We start from the raw sequence: 17,217 nt of genomic DNA, 5'->3' as shown, positions 1-17,217 counted from the left end.
AAAATCATCTTCATGCATGACCATGTACCATCTCATGCTGCAAGGATTACCTTTGCGTCATTGGCTGCTATTGGCGTAAAAGAAGAGAAACTCATGGCCTCCCTCCTCCGCTGACCTCAATTGGCTGCTATTGGCATAAAAGAAGAGAAACTCATGGCCCCCCTCCTCCGCTGACCTCAATCCTATTAAGAACCTTTGGAGCAACCTCAAGCAAAATAAGTCTTTTTACATTACGAAGGGGGTACAACTGTGTGACATCATGTCAGATGGAGCTTAAAGAATCTTATACAGTATAAGTGTATGTGATTGTACAGTTCTGATCCAGTTCTGTATAATGCCTGAAGACGAAAACGTTTCGAAAGCTACAATAACCCATATACAGTTAGTCATTAAAGGTATCACCGGAATCAACGCTTGTTGGTTTGATGTCTGCATTTCTGCTCCTCAACTAACACTGGACCATGCTTTACTTGCTTCAACTGTTAAAACTGTGTTTCTCTCCCAGCATGCATCAGCGCCTTCTGGTAGATTCTAGGGAGAACTTTCTCACCAAACCTCATAAGGGCAGAAAAACAAAATATGAAAGCCGTGGTATAATACATTAAAGTAACCTCGACCATAAACCACAATACGTTCTCTTTAACCACCTTAGCGGTATGGACGAGCTCAGCTCGTCCATCACCGCCAGAGGGTGCCGCTCAGGCCCTGCTGGGCCGATTTTGATCAAATAAAAAGCAGCACACGCAGCCGGCACTTTGCCAGCCGCGTGTGCTGCCTGATCGCCACCACTCTGCGGCGATCCGCCGCGAGCAGCGGCGAAAGAGGGTCCCCCCAGCCACCCGAGCCCTGCGCAGCCGGAACAAATAGTTCCGGCCAGCGCTAAGGGCTGGATCGGAGGCGGCTGACGTCAGGACGTCGGTTGACGTCCATGACGTCACTCCGCTCGTCGCCATGGCGACGAGGAAAGCCCAACAAGGAAGGCTGCTCATTGCAGCCTTCCTTGTTAGTTATGCTTGCCGGAAGCGATCAGAAGAACGCCTCCGGAGCGCCCTCTAGTGGGCTTTCATGCAGCCAACTTTCAGTTGGCTGCATGAAATTGTTTTTTTTTATTAAAAAAAAAACCCTCCCGCAGCCGCCCTGGCGATATCAATAGAACGCCAGGGTGGTTAAATGTTGTTTTCAGCTATTACAAATATATCTCTGTAAAAAATGAAGAATAAATATATGGGATGTATTTTTCTTTCCTGACAGTAGTGATTGTAAAGGTCCGGTTCTTCTTTCATGAGATGATAAAACATTTTCTATCCTTTGTTCAGAGTATGTCTCAAGGGTTTTACTACCTAGACAAGCATCTGGCACCCACACTTAAGACAGCATTGAGCAGCTACAGGCTCGTTATATTCAGACGATTTAAACAAATAACTGGGAGATCCTATACAGTGCTTGAAAGACCCTTTTCAATCAGTTGTGCAATGTTTTTTCCATTTATGGATAAGTACTGATAAACATCTGGCAAGCGTATTCAGTAGACAATGTAAATGACTTTACATGCCTACAACCATTTTAATAACTTACCAGGAAGGGCCATTTCTATGCAGTGCCCAGAGCTGATCAGACAGCACTACACAAAATAACTCTTTGCAAAGTCGACTATACCCGGAAGAACTAAAGAAAGCAATCATAAAAGCCCTCTTGAATAAACCATCAGTGGATCCTGATTCTGTGGCCAACTATAGAACAGTGGCGACCATACCATTTCTATCAAAAGTTATTGAAAGTAGTTGCCAACCAGCTAGAAGCCAGGTTTACAGATAACAAAATGTTTTATACTTTTCAGTCAGGATTCAGGAAAAGGCACAGCAATGAAAAGGTACTAGTCCGAGTAATGCATGATCTACTTACAGCAAGAGACAAGGGTGAGTGCTCAATTCTGATTCTTCTTGACTTGTCTGCAGCTTTTGATACCGTGGATCATGAAATATTAATCCAGTGATTGAAGAATTACTGCACTGGTCCAGACCTATGGCTTAGGATACCACTGTTATGCAGACGACACATAACTGTATCTGTCCTTCAAGCCTGGCACACAAGACCATCAGCACCCATCAATACCTGTCTAGAGGAATTACAAAAAATTGGATGAACACCAGCTGGTTGAGGCTGAACTCTGACAAAACAGAGATGTTGGTGGTAGGCGGTCCACACATGGTGGAAAAAGTCCCAAACTCTTCCCACTTCAAACTAGCAATTGGGGGAAATGCCATGCAGTATAAAGACTCTGTGCAAAACCTGGGGGTGATCCTGGATGGAAAGCTAACAATCAGACAGCAGGTATCGGCTGTCGTCAAGTCCTCATTCTTCCATCTGAGAAATATAGCGAGAATAAAACACCTTATCCCAGCCTACCTACTCTAGTTCATGCATTTGTATCTTCCCACCTGGACTACTGCAATGCCCTGTTCGTCGGATCCCCAGATAAGGTTCTGCGCCCCTTACAACTAGTATAGAATGTAGCAGCCAGACTCCTAGCCAATGCCCCCCACAGCTCATATATCTCCCCTCTACTGCAAACTCTTCACTGGTTGCCAGTAAAATGGGGGATCCATTTTAAGATCTGCCTGCTGACATTCGAGGCTCTACACCACATGGGACCCAAATACATAGCGGATCTATTGGAACTTTATGCCCCTCCACACACTCTCCGCTCTGCCATCAAGATGAATTTTTTGTTGTTCCCAGGAATCACTTAAAAACATTTGGTGCTCTGGCCTTTTCCTATGCAGCCCCTACTCTATGGAACTCACTTCCACAATTAGTGCGAGAGGCTCCTTCTCTGGACAGCTTTAAGAAAAGGCTAAAAAGTCACTTCTTCTCCTGAGCCTTTGAGACTGCATATCGCAAGGGCACAGTGGTTTGAGTCGCCAGGGAGAAAAGTGCTATAGCAAATTATTATTATTAACATTATTTCTTACCTATTTGGTTCCCCCAGACAAGGCCACTGATTGACTTATTTCTGGTAAAGTTGCTGTGCGCAGATAGCGCACAGCAATGTTACTGGTATTTACTCAAGTAATATAGCACACGGGCACTTAGTACAGCTTGCAATATGTACACAATCCATGCATTACTAGTATAAAAGGCATTATGCACATAGCAAATCCATGTTTTAGAAGCAACATGCTCATTATGTACATTACACTTACGTCAATTATTCAACCCCCACTGACATTGAGTGTTTTGGCCAGCTTGACATTGATTTTGATTATTACAGCCATCCTGTTTACAATTAAATCAAAGAGGCACTTGTACGTCAGACAAATATAACATAACATTTATAATGAAATAACCACAAATGTCTTTTCTGTGCTCACATCATTAACAGTTTTATTCAACCTCCAAGTGACATTCATTCTTAGTACTTAGTACAACATCCTTTTCCAGTTATAACAGCTTTTAAACGTGAAGCATAGCTTGACACAAGTGTCTTGCAGCGATCTACGGGTATCTTAGCCCATTCTTCATGGGCAAAAGCCTCCAGTTCAGTCACATTCTTAGGCTTGCGCGCTGCAACTGCTTTCTTTAAAGCGGATCAGAGATGAAAAACTAACTATAACAACTAACTTGTCTATATATATTTTATCTAAAGTTTAAATATTTTACACAGCAAATCTAGCTGCAAACAGCTTTAATAGAAAATGATTATTTCTTCCTGTGATACAATGACAGCAGCCATGTTGTTTGTAAACATTACGCAGAGGTAGGCTTATCTGTATCTTGAGCACTCAGCCTGTGACAAAAACCTAATCCCCCCTCCTCCCTCCTTCCCTCTGCCTCTGAAATCAATGGCTAGTAACACCTCCTCCTCCTGAGTAGCCCGAGCTCCCATGAGCCTTTGCTACTGCCAAGACTCTCTGAAAACCTGTGGGCATGGTTTATTTAGTTTATAGGGAATTAGAGTATTAAAACAAAAACAAAAAAGTATTTGGCTTGAGGAATGCCCTATAAACAATAGGAAAGGAACACAATTATGCAATGAGTAAAAGTTCACCTCGGATTCACTTTAAGTCCCACCAGAGGTTCTCAATCGGATTTAAGTCTGGTGACTGCGATGGCCACGCCAAAATGTTCCAGCCTTTAATCTGCAACCATGCTCTAGTGGACTTGGAGTTATGCTTGGGATCATTGTCCTGTTAAAAGGTCCTTCGTCTCCCAAGCATCAGGTTTGTGACGGACTGCATCACATTTTCATCCAATATCTCCTGGTACTGAAGAGAATTCATGGTACCTTGCACACGCTGAAGCTTCCCTGTACCTGCAGGAGCAAAACAGCCCCAAAGCATGATTGAGTCCCCACCGCCATGCTTCACAGTAGGCAAGGTGTTCTTTTCTTCATAGGCCTTGTTCTTCCTCTTTCAAACATAGCGTTGATTCATGGGCCCAAACATGGGCCCAAGTCCACTAGAGCAACCATGCTCTAGTGGACTTTGAGTTATGCTTGGGATCATTGTCCTGTTAAAAGGTCCTTCGTCTCCCAAGCCTCAGGTTTGTGACGGACTGCATCACATTTTCATCCAATATCTCCTGGTACTGAAGAGAATTCATGGTACCTTGCACACTCTGAAGCTTCCCTGTACCTGCAGGAGCAAAACAGCCCCAAAGCATGATTGAGCCCCCACCACCATGCTTCACAGTAGGCAAGGTGTTCTTTTCTTCATAGGCCTTGTTCTTCCTCCTCCAAACATAGCGTTGATCCATGGGCCCAAACAGTTTTAATTTTGTTTCATCAGTCCACAGAACACTATCCCAAAACTTTTGTGGTTTGTCCACATGACATTTGGCATACTGCAGTCGACTCTTCTTATTCTTTGGAGACAGCAAGGGGGTGCGCCTGGGAGTTCTGGCATGGAGGCTTTCATTACGTAGTGTGCGCTTTATTGTCTGAGCTGAAACTTCAGTACCCGCATCTGACAAATCTTTTTTCAGTTCCTCAGCAGTCACACGGGGACTTTAAAGTGACACTGAAGAGAAAAAAAAAACTTATGATATAATGAATTGTATGTTTAGTACGGATAATTAACGCCCTTGCCGTTCCAATTACTGGGGCAAGGGGGCAGCGCAGCACTTTTTTTTTTTGTTTTAATCATGTAGCTAGCCTAGCGCTAGCTGCATGATAGCCGCTGACAAGCGGCATCCCCCCTATCTACTTCGATCGCCGCCGGAGATCTGCGCAAGCAGGAAATCCCGTTGAGAACAGGATTTCCTGCAGGGCTTCCCCATGGCGACGGGGCGGGATGACTTCACCGACGTCATGGACATCAGAGGGAATCCCGATCCACCCCTCAGCGCTGCCTGCCACTGATTGGCCAGGCTGAGCAAGTGGTCTGGGGGGGGGGGGGCAGCGCAACAGGTAGCGGCGAATCAGCGGCGAACGGCAGCGATCGACTTATGCACGCAGCTAGCACTTTGTAATTAAATTGTGAAAATTGGCCCAGCGGGGCCAGATCAATCCTCCTGCGCAGGTTACCCCGAGCTCAGCTCGGGATAACCGGAAAGGAGGTTAATAGAACATTAGTTGCAAAGAAAAAAGTCTCATATTTTTTTTTTTCAGTTATATAGCATTGCATCATTCTCTAATATTTGCAGTTTACAGACTGCACTCTGCATGTTAGATTATGAAACAGAGCAGAGCTGCAGTAAAATCTTATTTGAAGTTGTATTTCCCTGTGTCTTTGATGTATAAGTGCTTCAGAAAATAGCACTGCACTCTGATTAAATTAGTCAGAGAGCTCAGAGAAGCTCTTGTGCATAGATAACAACTGAAGTTTCTTAACCCTTCCTGTACTGAAAAACAATATGACTCATATATTTGCTACTAATGTTTTAGTTCTTAGCTGTACTACACATACAATTCATTATCTCAGTTTATTTTCACTTCAGATTCCCTTTGAAGTGCTCCGCATGGTTGGGAGAGGAAAGCCTCTGGATCCTCCAGAGCAGGGGTGTCAAATTAAAGGGAAGGTCCGAGGAATTTAAAAATAAAAAATCCACTTACCTGGGTCTTCTTCCAGCCCCTGGCATCCATCCTGTGCCCTCGCCGCAGCTCCGGTGGCTCCCGGTCCCCTCCGGTGGAGAAGCCGACCTCGCCAGGTCGGCTTCCTCTGCACTCCCGCGTGTGGTTCACTGGTCGTGCTGATGTCATCTGGACTGTACAGCGCAGGCGCAGTAGTTCTGCGTCTGCGCTGTACAGTCCAGATGATGTCAGCGTGACTCTGAGAGCCGATCGTGCAGGCGCAGTAGGAATCCTGCGCCAGAGGGGACCCAGGACCACCAGCGGTGAGCGTAGCTGAGGCGAGGGCACAGAATGGCTGGTAGGGGCTGGAGGAAGCCCCAGGTAAGTGGATTTTTTTATTTTTCAATTCCTCGGATGTGTCCTTTAATAAAGTAAGGGGCCAACATCTAAAACAAAATCTAAGTCGTGGGCCAAAGTGTTTGTTAAGATTTAACATTTATTAAACTAAGTGTGCATGACTATAATGACCAGAGGGCTGCTCCTCCCCTACTGCAGAGTAGCCCAATGGAGCAGTTTAACCACTTGAGGACCACAGTCTTTTCGCCCCTTAAAGAGGCACTTAAGCCAAACTTTTTTTGCAAAACTGACAGTTTGTTAAATAGAGGAGGCTGATAAAAGACTTACGTCAGTTTTTTTTTTCTAATGGAGTCCTCCTTGTCCCACTAATCCTCCCTGACAGCCAGCCCTGTCGGCGCCTGATGGCGAATGACCCAGGAATGTAAACAGATAAATCTTCCCTTCACTCGCTGGGTCCTACTGCTGCCGGCACCGCTACCTATACTACGCTGTGCGAGTGCCTGATTATGACAAACATGCGCGCGCGTGCACGGCGCCGGCGCACGCGTGCACCAGGGACGGATCTAGGAGGGGCAAGCGGGTCTCTTGCCCCAGGCGCAGTTTGTTAAATTCTTAAAAAGGCGGAAAAATTTGGATGGGGAATTGCAGTTTAGGCGCCAAAACCTGACCTTGCCCCAGGCGCAACTTGGGGCAACTTGGTCTAGATCCGTCCCTGGCGTGCACGTGCGATTTGCATACAAGATCGTCACCCAAAAGATGTGGCCGGCTGATGTTTCTTCCTTGCTCTGTGTTCTGCTGTCTGAGGAATGCGGAACTCAGCCGGCCACTAAATCAAGTGTCAGCGCAAGCTCCGGGGACAGCGCTTTGTAGACACTCTTCTCGTGCACTGCAATAGGCAAGGCAGTGCACGAGCGAGCGTATCTAGGAGACAGGAAACAAAGGAAGCTGACAAGCGCTGGCTGACCCAGAAATAGTTCCGGCCAGCAGCGCCATTTTGAATGAATTATAGATATTCACCCTGCCGATAACACAGAAACTAAAGGCTCCACAGCGGCGATAACCATGCGAAATTGCAGGGCTGGGACACAGCAGTAAGGTAATATATTCGTATTAAACATGGCTTTTGGCTTAAGGTTCACTTTAAGGACCAGAGCCTTTTTTACCATTCAGACCACTGCAGCTTTCACGGTTTATGGCTCGGTCATACAACCTACCACCTAAATGAATTTTACCTCCTTTTCTTGTCACTAATACAGCTTTCTTTTGGTGCTATTTGATTGCTGCTGCGAGTTTTAGTTTTTATTATATTCATCAAAAAACATGAATTTTACTTTCTGTGCTGATATTTTTTAAATAAAGTAAAATTTCTGTATACATTTTTGTCAGAATTTATTGTGCTAAATGTCTTTGATTAAAAAAAAACTGTTCAGTGTATATTTATTGGTTTGGGTAAAAGTTATAGCGTTTACAACCTATGGTGCCAAAAGTGAATTTTCCCATTTTTCAATTTTCCCATTTTGAAGCATCTCTGACTTTTCTAAGCACCTGTCATGTTTCATGAGGTGCTAAAATGCCAGGATAGTATAAATACCCCCCAAATGATGCCATTTTGGAAAGAAGACATCCCAAAGTATTCACTGAGAGACATGGTGAGTTCATAGAAGATTTTATTTTTTGTCTCAAGTTAGCGAAAAATGACACTTTGTGACAAAAAAAAGTTTCCATTTCTGCTAACTTGCGACAAGAAAAAAAAAATGAAATCTGCCACGGACTCACTATGCTCCTCTCTGAATACCTTGAAGTGTTCACTTCTAAAATGGGGTCATTTGTGGGGTGTGTTTACTGTCCTGGCATTTTGGGGGGTGCCTAATTGTAAGCACCCCTGTAAAGCCTAAAGATGCTCATTGGACTTTGGGCCCCTTAGCGCAGTTAGGCTGCAAAAAAGTGCCACACATGTGGTATTGCCGTACTCAGGAGAAGTAGTATAATGTGTTTTGGGGTGTATTTTTACACATACCCATGCTGGGTGGGAGAAATCTCTCTGTAAATGACTATTTTTTTATTTTTTTTTACACACAATTGTCCATTTACAGAGATATTTCTCCCACTCAGCATGGGTATGTGTAAAAATACACCACAAAACACATTATACTACTTCTCCTGAGTACGGCGATATCACATGTGTGGCACTTTTTTGCACCCTAACTGCGCTAAAGGGCCCAAAGTCCAATGAGTGAGTACCTTTAGAATTTCACAGGTCATTTTGAGACATTTGGTTTCAAGACTACTCCTCACGGTTTAGGACCCCTAAAATGCCAGGGCAGTATAGGAACCCCACAAAAGATCCCATTTTAGAAAGAAGACACCCCAAGGTATTCCGTTAGGAGTATGGTGAGTTCATAGAAGATTTTATTTTTTGTCACAAGTTAGCAGAAATTGATTTTTATTGTTTTTTTTCCACAAAGTGTTATTTTCCGCTAACTTGTGACAAAAAATAAAATCTTCTATGAACTCACCATACTCCTAACAGAATACCTTTGGGTGTCTTCTTTCTAAAATGGGGTCAATTGTGGGGTTCCTATACTGCTCTGGCATTTTAGGGGCCCTAAACCGTGAGGAGTAGCTTAGAAACCAAATGTAGCAAAATGACCTGTGAAATCCTAAAGGTACTCATTGGACTTTGGGCCCCTTAGCGCACTTAGGGTGCAAAAAAGTGCCACACATGTGGTACCGCCGTACTCAGGAGAAGTAGTATAATGTGTTTTGGGGTGTATTTTTACATATACCCATGCTGGGTGGGAGAAATATCTCTGTAAATGACAATTTTTTGATTTTTGTTACACACAATTGCCCATTTACAGAGAGATTTATCCCACCCAGCATGGGTATGTGTAAAAATAAGGGATTTGGGTAGGTAGAAAAAAGGACGGGATGAGAGATCGGGAGCCTAATCTAGTGCAGTATTTAAAGTGAGGGTTAAAAACACTTTCCAAAGTATATGGCTAATATACTCACCAGAAAGGGTTGCCCCAATAACAACCACTAAGATTGCATGTGGGGAAGTACCCTCCCCACTCGGCCTTTACGGCTGATGGTCGCAGCTCCTCTGAAAAAGTTCCACTGAGGCAGTGGTGACCCCTAATTTTAGGGGTGGAACCGTCTGTAGGAGGGTTGAGGAGGCTCCCGGTGTGTTTGCACAGATTTGGTGTATTTCATATGTTGAAAAGCATTAATCTTAATGATAAAAGATGGAAGGTCCTACCTCCAAAGAAGCAGTCCATCCATTCAGTTTGATAAAAGATAGAGACTTTATTGGGCCCTTAACTGACAACGCGTTTTGCGGTGAAAACTGCTTCTTCAGGTCGAATACTGTGCCTTCAAGGACAAACAGGGCACATAGGATAACATAAATACACTAGATAAGAGCGCAGTGACGTCATATGATCACGCCCCCGCTCCAGCAATAGGCTTAGCGCAGTGATGTCATTTGACCACGCCCCCAGCTCCGGAAAAAGGCTTAGCGCTATTTATTTTCACAGCAGCAGCGGCGTCCTACATACAGGCGCCCAGGGTAGCTGCTCCTAAGCACCAGGTAATCTCTACTATCCTACCATTGGCCACACACATTTCAGCCCACCGTTTGTGCAAGAAGCCCTCAACTTCCTTAGCTCAGCCTAATTGCTTTTCCTCAGTCCGCACTCCTGCGGATTCCCTAAGAACGCACCCTTATCTTTTATGGTTGTTTGCCTACTATGTTTAGCATCTTCACAACCGCGGGTCACTCATTATTGCCAGTTACCCTCTGTGAGGTGTAGGTACATGGCCACGAAAATGCATTGGCACCTTTTGGGTTGGGATATAATGGAATGTTGCATGGCTATATATGCTTTAGTGGCTACTTCAGATTGGTTCTAGTGTTCCTAGACATAATATGGCCTTTTTAACTCAGACTGAATTTTAATGTACCTTTTTATTTACACTTGTATTGATACTACTAATATGCTTCACTCTTTTGTATTTTATGCTTCACTGTAAAAAGTTTGAAACTATTAGAAATGTTTAACCTGATGATAAGTTGTAGGACTAGTGTATTTATGTTATCCTATGTGCCCTGTTTGTCCTTGAAGGCACAGTATTCGACCTGAAGAAGCGGTTTTCACCGAAAAAACGCGTTGTCAATTAAGTGCCCAATAAAGTCTCTATCCTTTACCAAACTGAATGGATGGACTGCTTCTTTGGAGGTAGGACCTTTCAGGACCTTCCATCTTTTATCATTAAGATTAATGCTTTTCAACATATGAAATACACCAAATTTGTGCAAACACACCGGGCGCCTCCTCAACCCTCCTACATATGTGTAAAAATACACCCCAAAACACATTATACTACTTCTTCTGAGTACGGCGATACCACATGTGTGACACTTTTTTGCAGCCTAGGCCTAAGGGGCCTAACGTCCTATTCACAGGTCATTTTGAGGCATTTGGTTTCTAGACTACTCCTCACGGTTTAGGGCCCCTAAAATGCCAGGGCAGTATAGGAACCCCACAAGTGACCCCATTTTAGAAAAAAGACACCCCAAGGTATTCTGTTAGGTGTATGATGAGTTCATAGAACATTGTATCTTTTGTCAAAAGTTAGCGGAAATTAATTTTTATTGTTTTTTTCACAAAGTGTCAATCTTCTATGAACTCGTCATACACCTAACAGAATACCTTGGGGTGTCTTTTTTCTAAAATGGGGTCACTTGTGGGGTTCTTATACTGCCCTGGCATTTTAGGGGCCCAAAACCGTGAGTAGTCTGGAAACCAAATGTCTCAAAATGACTGTTCAGGGGTATAAGCATCTGATGACAGGTGGTCTATGAGGGGGCGAATTTTGTGGAACCGGTCATAAGCAGGGTGGCCTCTTAGATGACAGGTTGTATTGGGCCTGATTTGATGGATAGGAGTGCTAGGGGGGGGGGGGGGGTGACAGGAGGTGTTTGATGGGTGTCTCAGGGGGTGGTTAGAGGGGAAAATAGATGCAATCAATGCACTGGGGAGGTGGTCGGAAGGGGGTCTGAGGGGGATTTGAGGGTTTGGCCGAGTGATCAGGAGCCCACACAGGGCAAATTAGGGCCTGATCTGATGGGTAGGTGTGTTAGGGGGTGACAGGTGGTGACAGGAGGTGATTGATGGGTGTCTCAAGGTGTGATTAGAGGGGGGAATAGATGCAAGCAATGCACTGGCGAGGTGATCAGGGCTGGGGTCTGAGGGCATTCTGAGGGTGTGGGTGGGTGATTGGATGCCCTAGGGGCAGATAGGGGTCTAATCTGATGGGTAGCAGTGACAGGTGGTGACAGGGGGTGATTGATGGGTGATTGATGGGTGATTAGATGGCAGAACAGATGTAAACAATGCACTTTGGAGGTGATCTGAGGGTAGGTCTGCGGGCAATCTGATGGTGTGGGAGGGTGATCAGATGCCCGTAAGAGGCAGGTTAGGGTCTGATCTGATGGGAGGCAGTGACAGGTGGTGACGGGGTGATTAACGGGTGATTGACGGGTGATTGACAGGTGATTACAGGGGAGAATAGATGTATACAGTACACAGGGGGGGGAGGTCTGGGGGGGTCTGAGGTCGTTCTGAGGGTGTGGGCGGGTTATTGAGTGCCCTAGGGGCAGATAGGGGACTGATCTGATTGGTAGCAGTGACAGGTGGTGACAGGGGGTGATTGATGGGTGATCGATGGGTGATTAGATGGCAGAACAGATGTAAACAAGGCGCTTTGGAGGTGATCTGATGGTAGGTCTGCGGGCGATCTGATGGTGTGGGAGGGTGATCAGATGCCCGTAAGAGGCAGGTTAGGGTCTGATCTGATGGGAGGCAGTGACAGGTGGTGACGGGGTGATTGATGGGTGATTGACAGGTGATTACAGGGGAGAATAGATGTATACAGTACACAGGGGGGGAGGTCTGGGGAGTTCTGAGGTCATTCTGAGGCTGTGGGCGGGTGATTGGGTGCCCTAGGGGCAGATAGGGGTCTGATCTGATGGGTAGCAGTGACAGGTGGTGACAGGGGGTGATTGATGGGTGATCAGTGGGTGATTAGATGGCAGAACAGATGTAAACAATGCACTTTGGAGGTGATCTGAGGGTAGGTCTGCGGGCAATCTGATGGTGTGGGAGGGTGATCGGATGCCCGTAAGAGGCAGGTTAGGGTCTGATCTGATAAGTGGCAGTGACAGGTGTTGATTGACGGGTGATTGACGTGTGATTGACGGGTGATTGATGGGTGAATGACAGGTGATTGACAGGGGAAGATAGATGTATACAGTACACAGGGGGGGGGGGGGTCTGGGGAGGATCTGAGAGTGTGTGGGGGGGTGATCAGGAGCCCCCAGGGGGAAGTTTAGGGACTAATTTAAAAAATAGTGTTGACAGATAGTGACAGGGAGTGATTGATGGGTGATTAGGGGGGTGATTGGGTGCAAACAGGGGTCTGAGGGGTGGGCAGGGGGGGGGGTCTGAGGGGTGCTGTGGGCGATCAGAGGGAAGGGGGGGCAGATCAGTGTGCTTGGGTGCTTACCTTTGTGGCTGCAGCCTGCCCTGGTGGTCCCTTGATCACTGGGACCACCAGGGCAGGAGGCAGCCTGTATAATACGCTTTGTATACATTACAAAGCGTATTATCCATTTCCATGGCGGCGATCGGACAGCTAGTAACCCGCCGCCGCTTCCGAACGGCCGGCGGGTTACAGCGTGAGGGGGCGGAGCCTGTCGCCGGCGGCTGATCGCATCACGAATGACACGCTCACCGCACAGCCACGCCTGCTGCCGCCACCGATGGGCATATTGCGGTCGTTTGGGCCCAGCCCTTGCCCCATCGGCTTAAGGCGGTCGGCAAGTGGTTAATATTTGTCTGCTCCAGTGCTGTTTCAAGCCTCCTCTAGGCTTTCTGACAGCCACAAGCTCTATGCTGCATGCCTCTGGCTCCTGAGGCATGTCATGTGATGAGTAGAAGGGATATGAAAGCACAGAGTGTCCGGCTGCCAGGAAGAACTGAAGAGACAACACATCGTTGGAGCAGGTAAATATCACACTGCTCCGCTGCACTACTCTGCTATGTGAGGAGATGGTGGTGGAGAAGGAGGTGTGTATGTGTGTGTGTTACCAGGAGGGGTTGGATCCAAGTAAGGGGGGGTCCATGTTTATTTTATTGGGGGTCTCCACTGGGTTATTGCTGCAACCCATCTCAGACTGACAATGTTTCAGTTTAAAACACTGTCACTGTTGTGCTCCTCCAGACAGGAAGGCGACAGGTTGTCTTTCTTTGCTGCTTACAGTGATGGACATTGGGAACTCTTGAGGACCAAATAAAATAGCAAGGAGGGCTGCATTTGGCCTACAGGCCTTGAGTTTGACACCTGTGCTCCAGAGGCTTTTCCTGTCCTACTCCACCGAGCCATTGCAGTGATGTGCACTCCACAAAACCGTCGACAAGGGCTTGTCAACAACTCGCACATGTGCAGTAGCATGAACTTGCTTGGGCTTCAGCAGAGATAGCGAAGCCAGACTGGGACCATGCTACAGTGCAATTCCCCTCTCAGATCACAACCTTATAATATGCACAATCTGCCCTTCCTTGTCTCCTCCTCCACTAGCACTGCACCTCTGTCACTCATGCAGGAATTATCGAATCCTTGATCTCTACTCCTTGGATAATTCTTCAAAACCCCTGAGCATCCACTCACTATGCCAACACAATCTCTTCTGTCATAAATGCAGCTACACATCAACACTCACCCCCACTGCATCAACAGAGAGCCCTGGCTACCCGAACCATTTAAACAACTGAAAAGACAGCCAAGAGAGGCAAAACTGCACTGGAGGAAGAACACAGCTCCAGAGGTATTCCAGCATTACTAAACAGTTTTGCAGTGTATTATAAAATGCCCAGTCTTTGTCACTATCATTTATATTGTTTTCTTTTAAAGAGAATCTGTACTCTAAAATTCTTAGAATAAAAAGCATACAATTCTATTCATTATGCTCTCCTGGGCCCCTCTGTGCTGTTTCTGCCACTCCCTGCTGCAATCCTGGCTTGTAATTGCCAGTTTTGGCAGTGTTTACAAACAAAAGACATGGCTGCTAACCAGAGTGTGATAGGCTGAGAGGAGAACTTGGAGAGGGTGTGTAAAGCTTCTGCCTATCACAAGCAGTGCTGCACATTCCACACATTCCAGCCTGAGCCCGATAGAGCCGACAGAGGAAAGAAGATAAGATTTATTACAGAGACAGTGCAACTAGAAAAGGCTGCAGTATGCCAGAGCACACTAGAACAGGTATAGGAACTTATAGGGTAGAAAAAATAAGACTCAAAATTTTGTTACAGTGTCTCTTTAAAGGAAACACACGGTGAAAATAAACTAATGAGATAACAAACATTGGGGGTAACGCTATAGTCCAACCAGGTTCCAACCTGGTCCCGACACGCAGACAAACTGACACCTGCATACAGGGCCGGGCCGAGGCATAGGCTGGAGAGGCTCCAGCCTCAGGGAGCAGTGTAGGAGGGGGCGCACAATTCATTCAGCTGTCATTCCTAATTGTGTTTGAAGCAGAAAGAAATAAGAAAAGGGGATACATGGCAATGACTGCAAGCCAGATAACTAGAGATTAAGGTGTTGGGGAGGTTGTGGGCCCTGTGTGATGGCTGGGGTGGCAGGGATGGAGGGGCGCACTTTGGTGTCTCAGCCTTGGGTGCTGGAGGACCTTGTCCCAGCTCTGCCTGCATACCTGATTTTTAACTCTTTCAGGCAGAGAAATAAAAAATGACCACAGCATAGCTATTTGTGTGCTTGGCACTGTACATACACATGTCTATCTCATCATGTCACATGCCACTTTGTGTATCCTTTAATCCAAGAGGCCAGGCTCAGGCTGGGAAAATACCCGTTCTAGCTTTTTGTAAGAAACGCTGGGTTACCGGCTCCAAACACTTATAAATAAACGGAGTGATATTAGAACATAACAGTGGTCAAGTGATTGCAGATTCATGATCAAGCAATATGTTGTTCATAACCATTAAACGTGATCTCTAAATCCTGGCATGTTGGTTACCGCAATCCAGATAACATGATAGCGGCCTATTACCTTCCCTCAACAAATGCAAACATTTCAAATTGTCTTAATGTACTAGGACAAAGTGTGACATGGAGTTGTGGTTTGTTGTTAGCATCTCTACAAAAGCAAGATTAAGCATTTGCAAACAAGGGAACTTGGCCAAGAAAGAAATCGGGGTATTATAGGTTTTTTGTGTCCTAGTAAAGATTAAGTATGTTAAGAATAAAGCGGATGTGTATAAATATGAGTTACTAGCAGAACTCTGAGGACATCATCATAAGAGCTGTCCACTATGGCTTTTCTTGCCTACTTTTTGGCAAGGGTTGACCTGCTATTATATTTTACAACTTGCATTGCCCTGTTCCTCTACTGGATCAATGGATCTAAGAAGAGCTCAGCAAAGATGCCTCCGGGCCCCAAACCTCTTCCTCTCATTGGAAACCTCAATCTGGTGGACCTGAAAAAGCCATATAAGTCACTAATGGAGGTAAAACCTACTAAGCGGAGTACATTATGTGCATTGTGTATGTCTATATCTTATATGTGTGTAAAGCTAAACATTCAGATGTAGATGTTACCTTCAAGTAGTGGAGCTCGTAATGGGTCAATTACGATTTCATGAAATTTCAAGTAGTTATTAATGCGTAACTGCAATTACATTATGTACAGTTTACTACGTTTGTGAATCTTAATTACGCCTGTGTTCTGCGCATGCGTGGCTATTTGTTAAATATTCGATGCGTTTGTATGTGTAAAAAAAATTGTGTTCATCAGCCAGTATACATGTGGCTATTTAAATATTCAATGCGAAAAATATGTTCATATGCATAAAACCGTTCGTGAACTACATTACGTGTAAATGACACTATTATGCATATTTACGTAAAGTGATTACATTTACATGTGACATTTTCTATGCGTAATCTGTATATTTCATATTACGATTACGATGCGTAGTTACTCATAGGCGTAATTTCAGCCTACCACTAGCTTCAAGGCTTGTTAAATAATAATAATAATAATTAATATTTTATTGGCACATTAACTAGTTTAATGTGCCAAGGAAACCTTAAGGATATTGTTATTAATTGAAGGTTAGTGTTATGCTTACCTCCAATTTCTTTATGTACTACTGATTACCAACCTTAAAGAAAACCTGAACTGAAAATTAAAAGTCAAAATAAGCATACACAAGTCATACTTACCTTCCATGTTGTCTACTCCTCAGTGTCTTTCTCATTGTCCCGCGTCCTTTTTGTTCACTGTGATCAAGGGAATTTTCCGTCCTCCATTTTGAAACTGGCCATTACCCATAACAGGTTTCTGGTCAGCAGCCAGTTAAACTGTAACATCGCCCACTTGAACCATAAGGAAACATGGACATTACCTGGTACATCAGCTTTCCTCTCAGCTATAACTGACAGCAACTGATATTTTACTGACAGCAACTGATATATTTCAGATCTGACAAAATATTGTCAGAACTGGAAGGGATTATTGTCAGAAGAAAATGGTGAGCTTCTGAGAGGAACTGATGGCAAGGTAACTATGTAATGTTCATTTGAAGTCATCTCATGTGTTTATTTTAAATATTTTTACTCAGTACAGGTTCTCTTTAAAGGATAAGTGAACGGACAGAGCAGCATAAAAAAGTTTTTATTTTATCTTATCTGCTACATAAGTTATCTTGGATGCGGCCTGCACCTTCTTTCCCCCTGATTGCCTCCAAAAGCCTGGACAGGGC

The 17,217-nt window shown here is 45.0% G+C and overlaps 1 protein-coding gene across 1 annotated transcript in view; it reads left to right on the top strand.

Annotated features, from left to right (window-relative positions):
• The first annotated feature begins 15,765 nt into the window (after window positions 1–15,765).
• The window catches only part of LOC137525632 (cytochrome P450 2K4-like), a 47,460-nt gene continuing 46,008 nt past the window's right edge, over window positions 15,766–17,217 (top strand). The window contains exon 1 of the mRNA XM_068246782.1: window positions 15,766–15,960. Coding sequence (XP_068102883.1) covers window positions 15,766–15,960 — 195 coding nt within the window. The remainder of the gene's footprint in view (window positions 15,961–17,217) is intronic.

The sequence above is a fragment of the Hyperolius riggenbachi genome, chromosome 7 (assembly GCF_040937935.1).
Source record: "Hyperolius riggenbachi isolate aHypRig1 chromosome 7, aHypRig1.pri, whole genome shotgun sequence".
Classification (NCBI taxonomy): domain Eukaryota; kingdom Metazoa; phylum Chordata; class Amphibia; order Anura; family Hyperoliidae; genus Hyperolius; species Hyperolius riggenbachi.
Note: the sequence above shows the minus strand (reverse complement) of the source record. Positions and strands in the feature narration are given on the sequence as shown.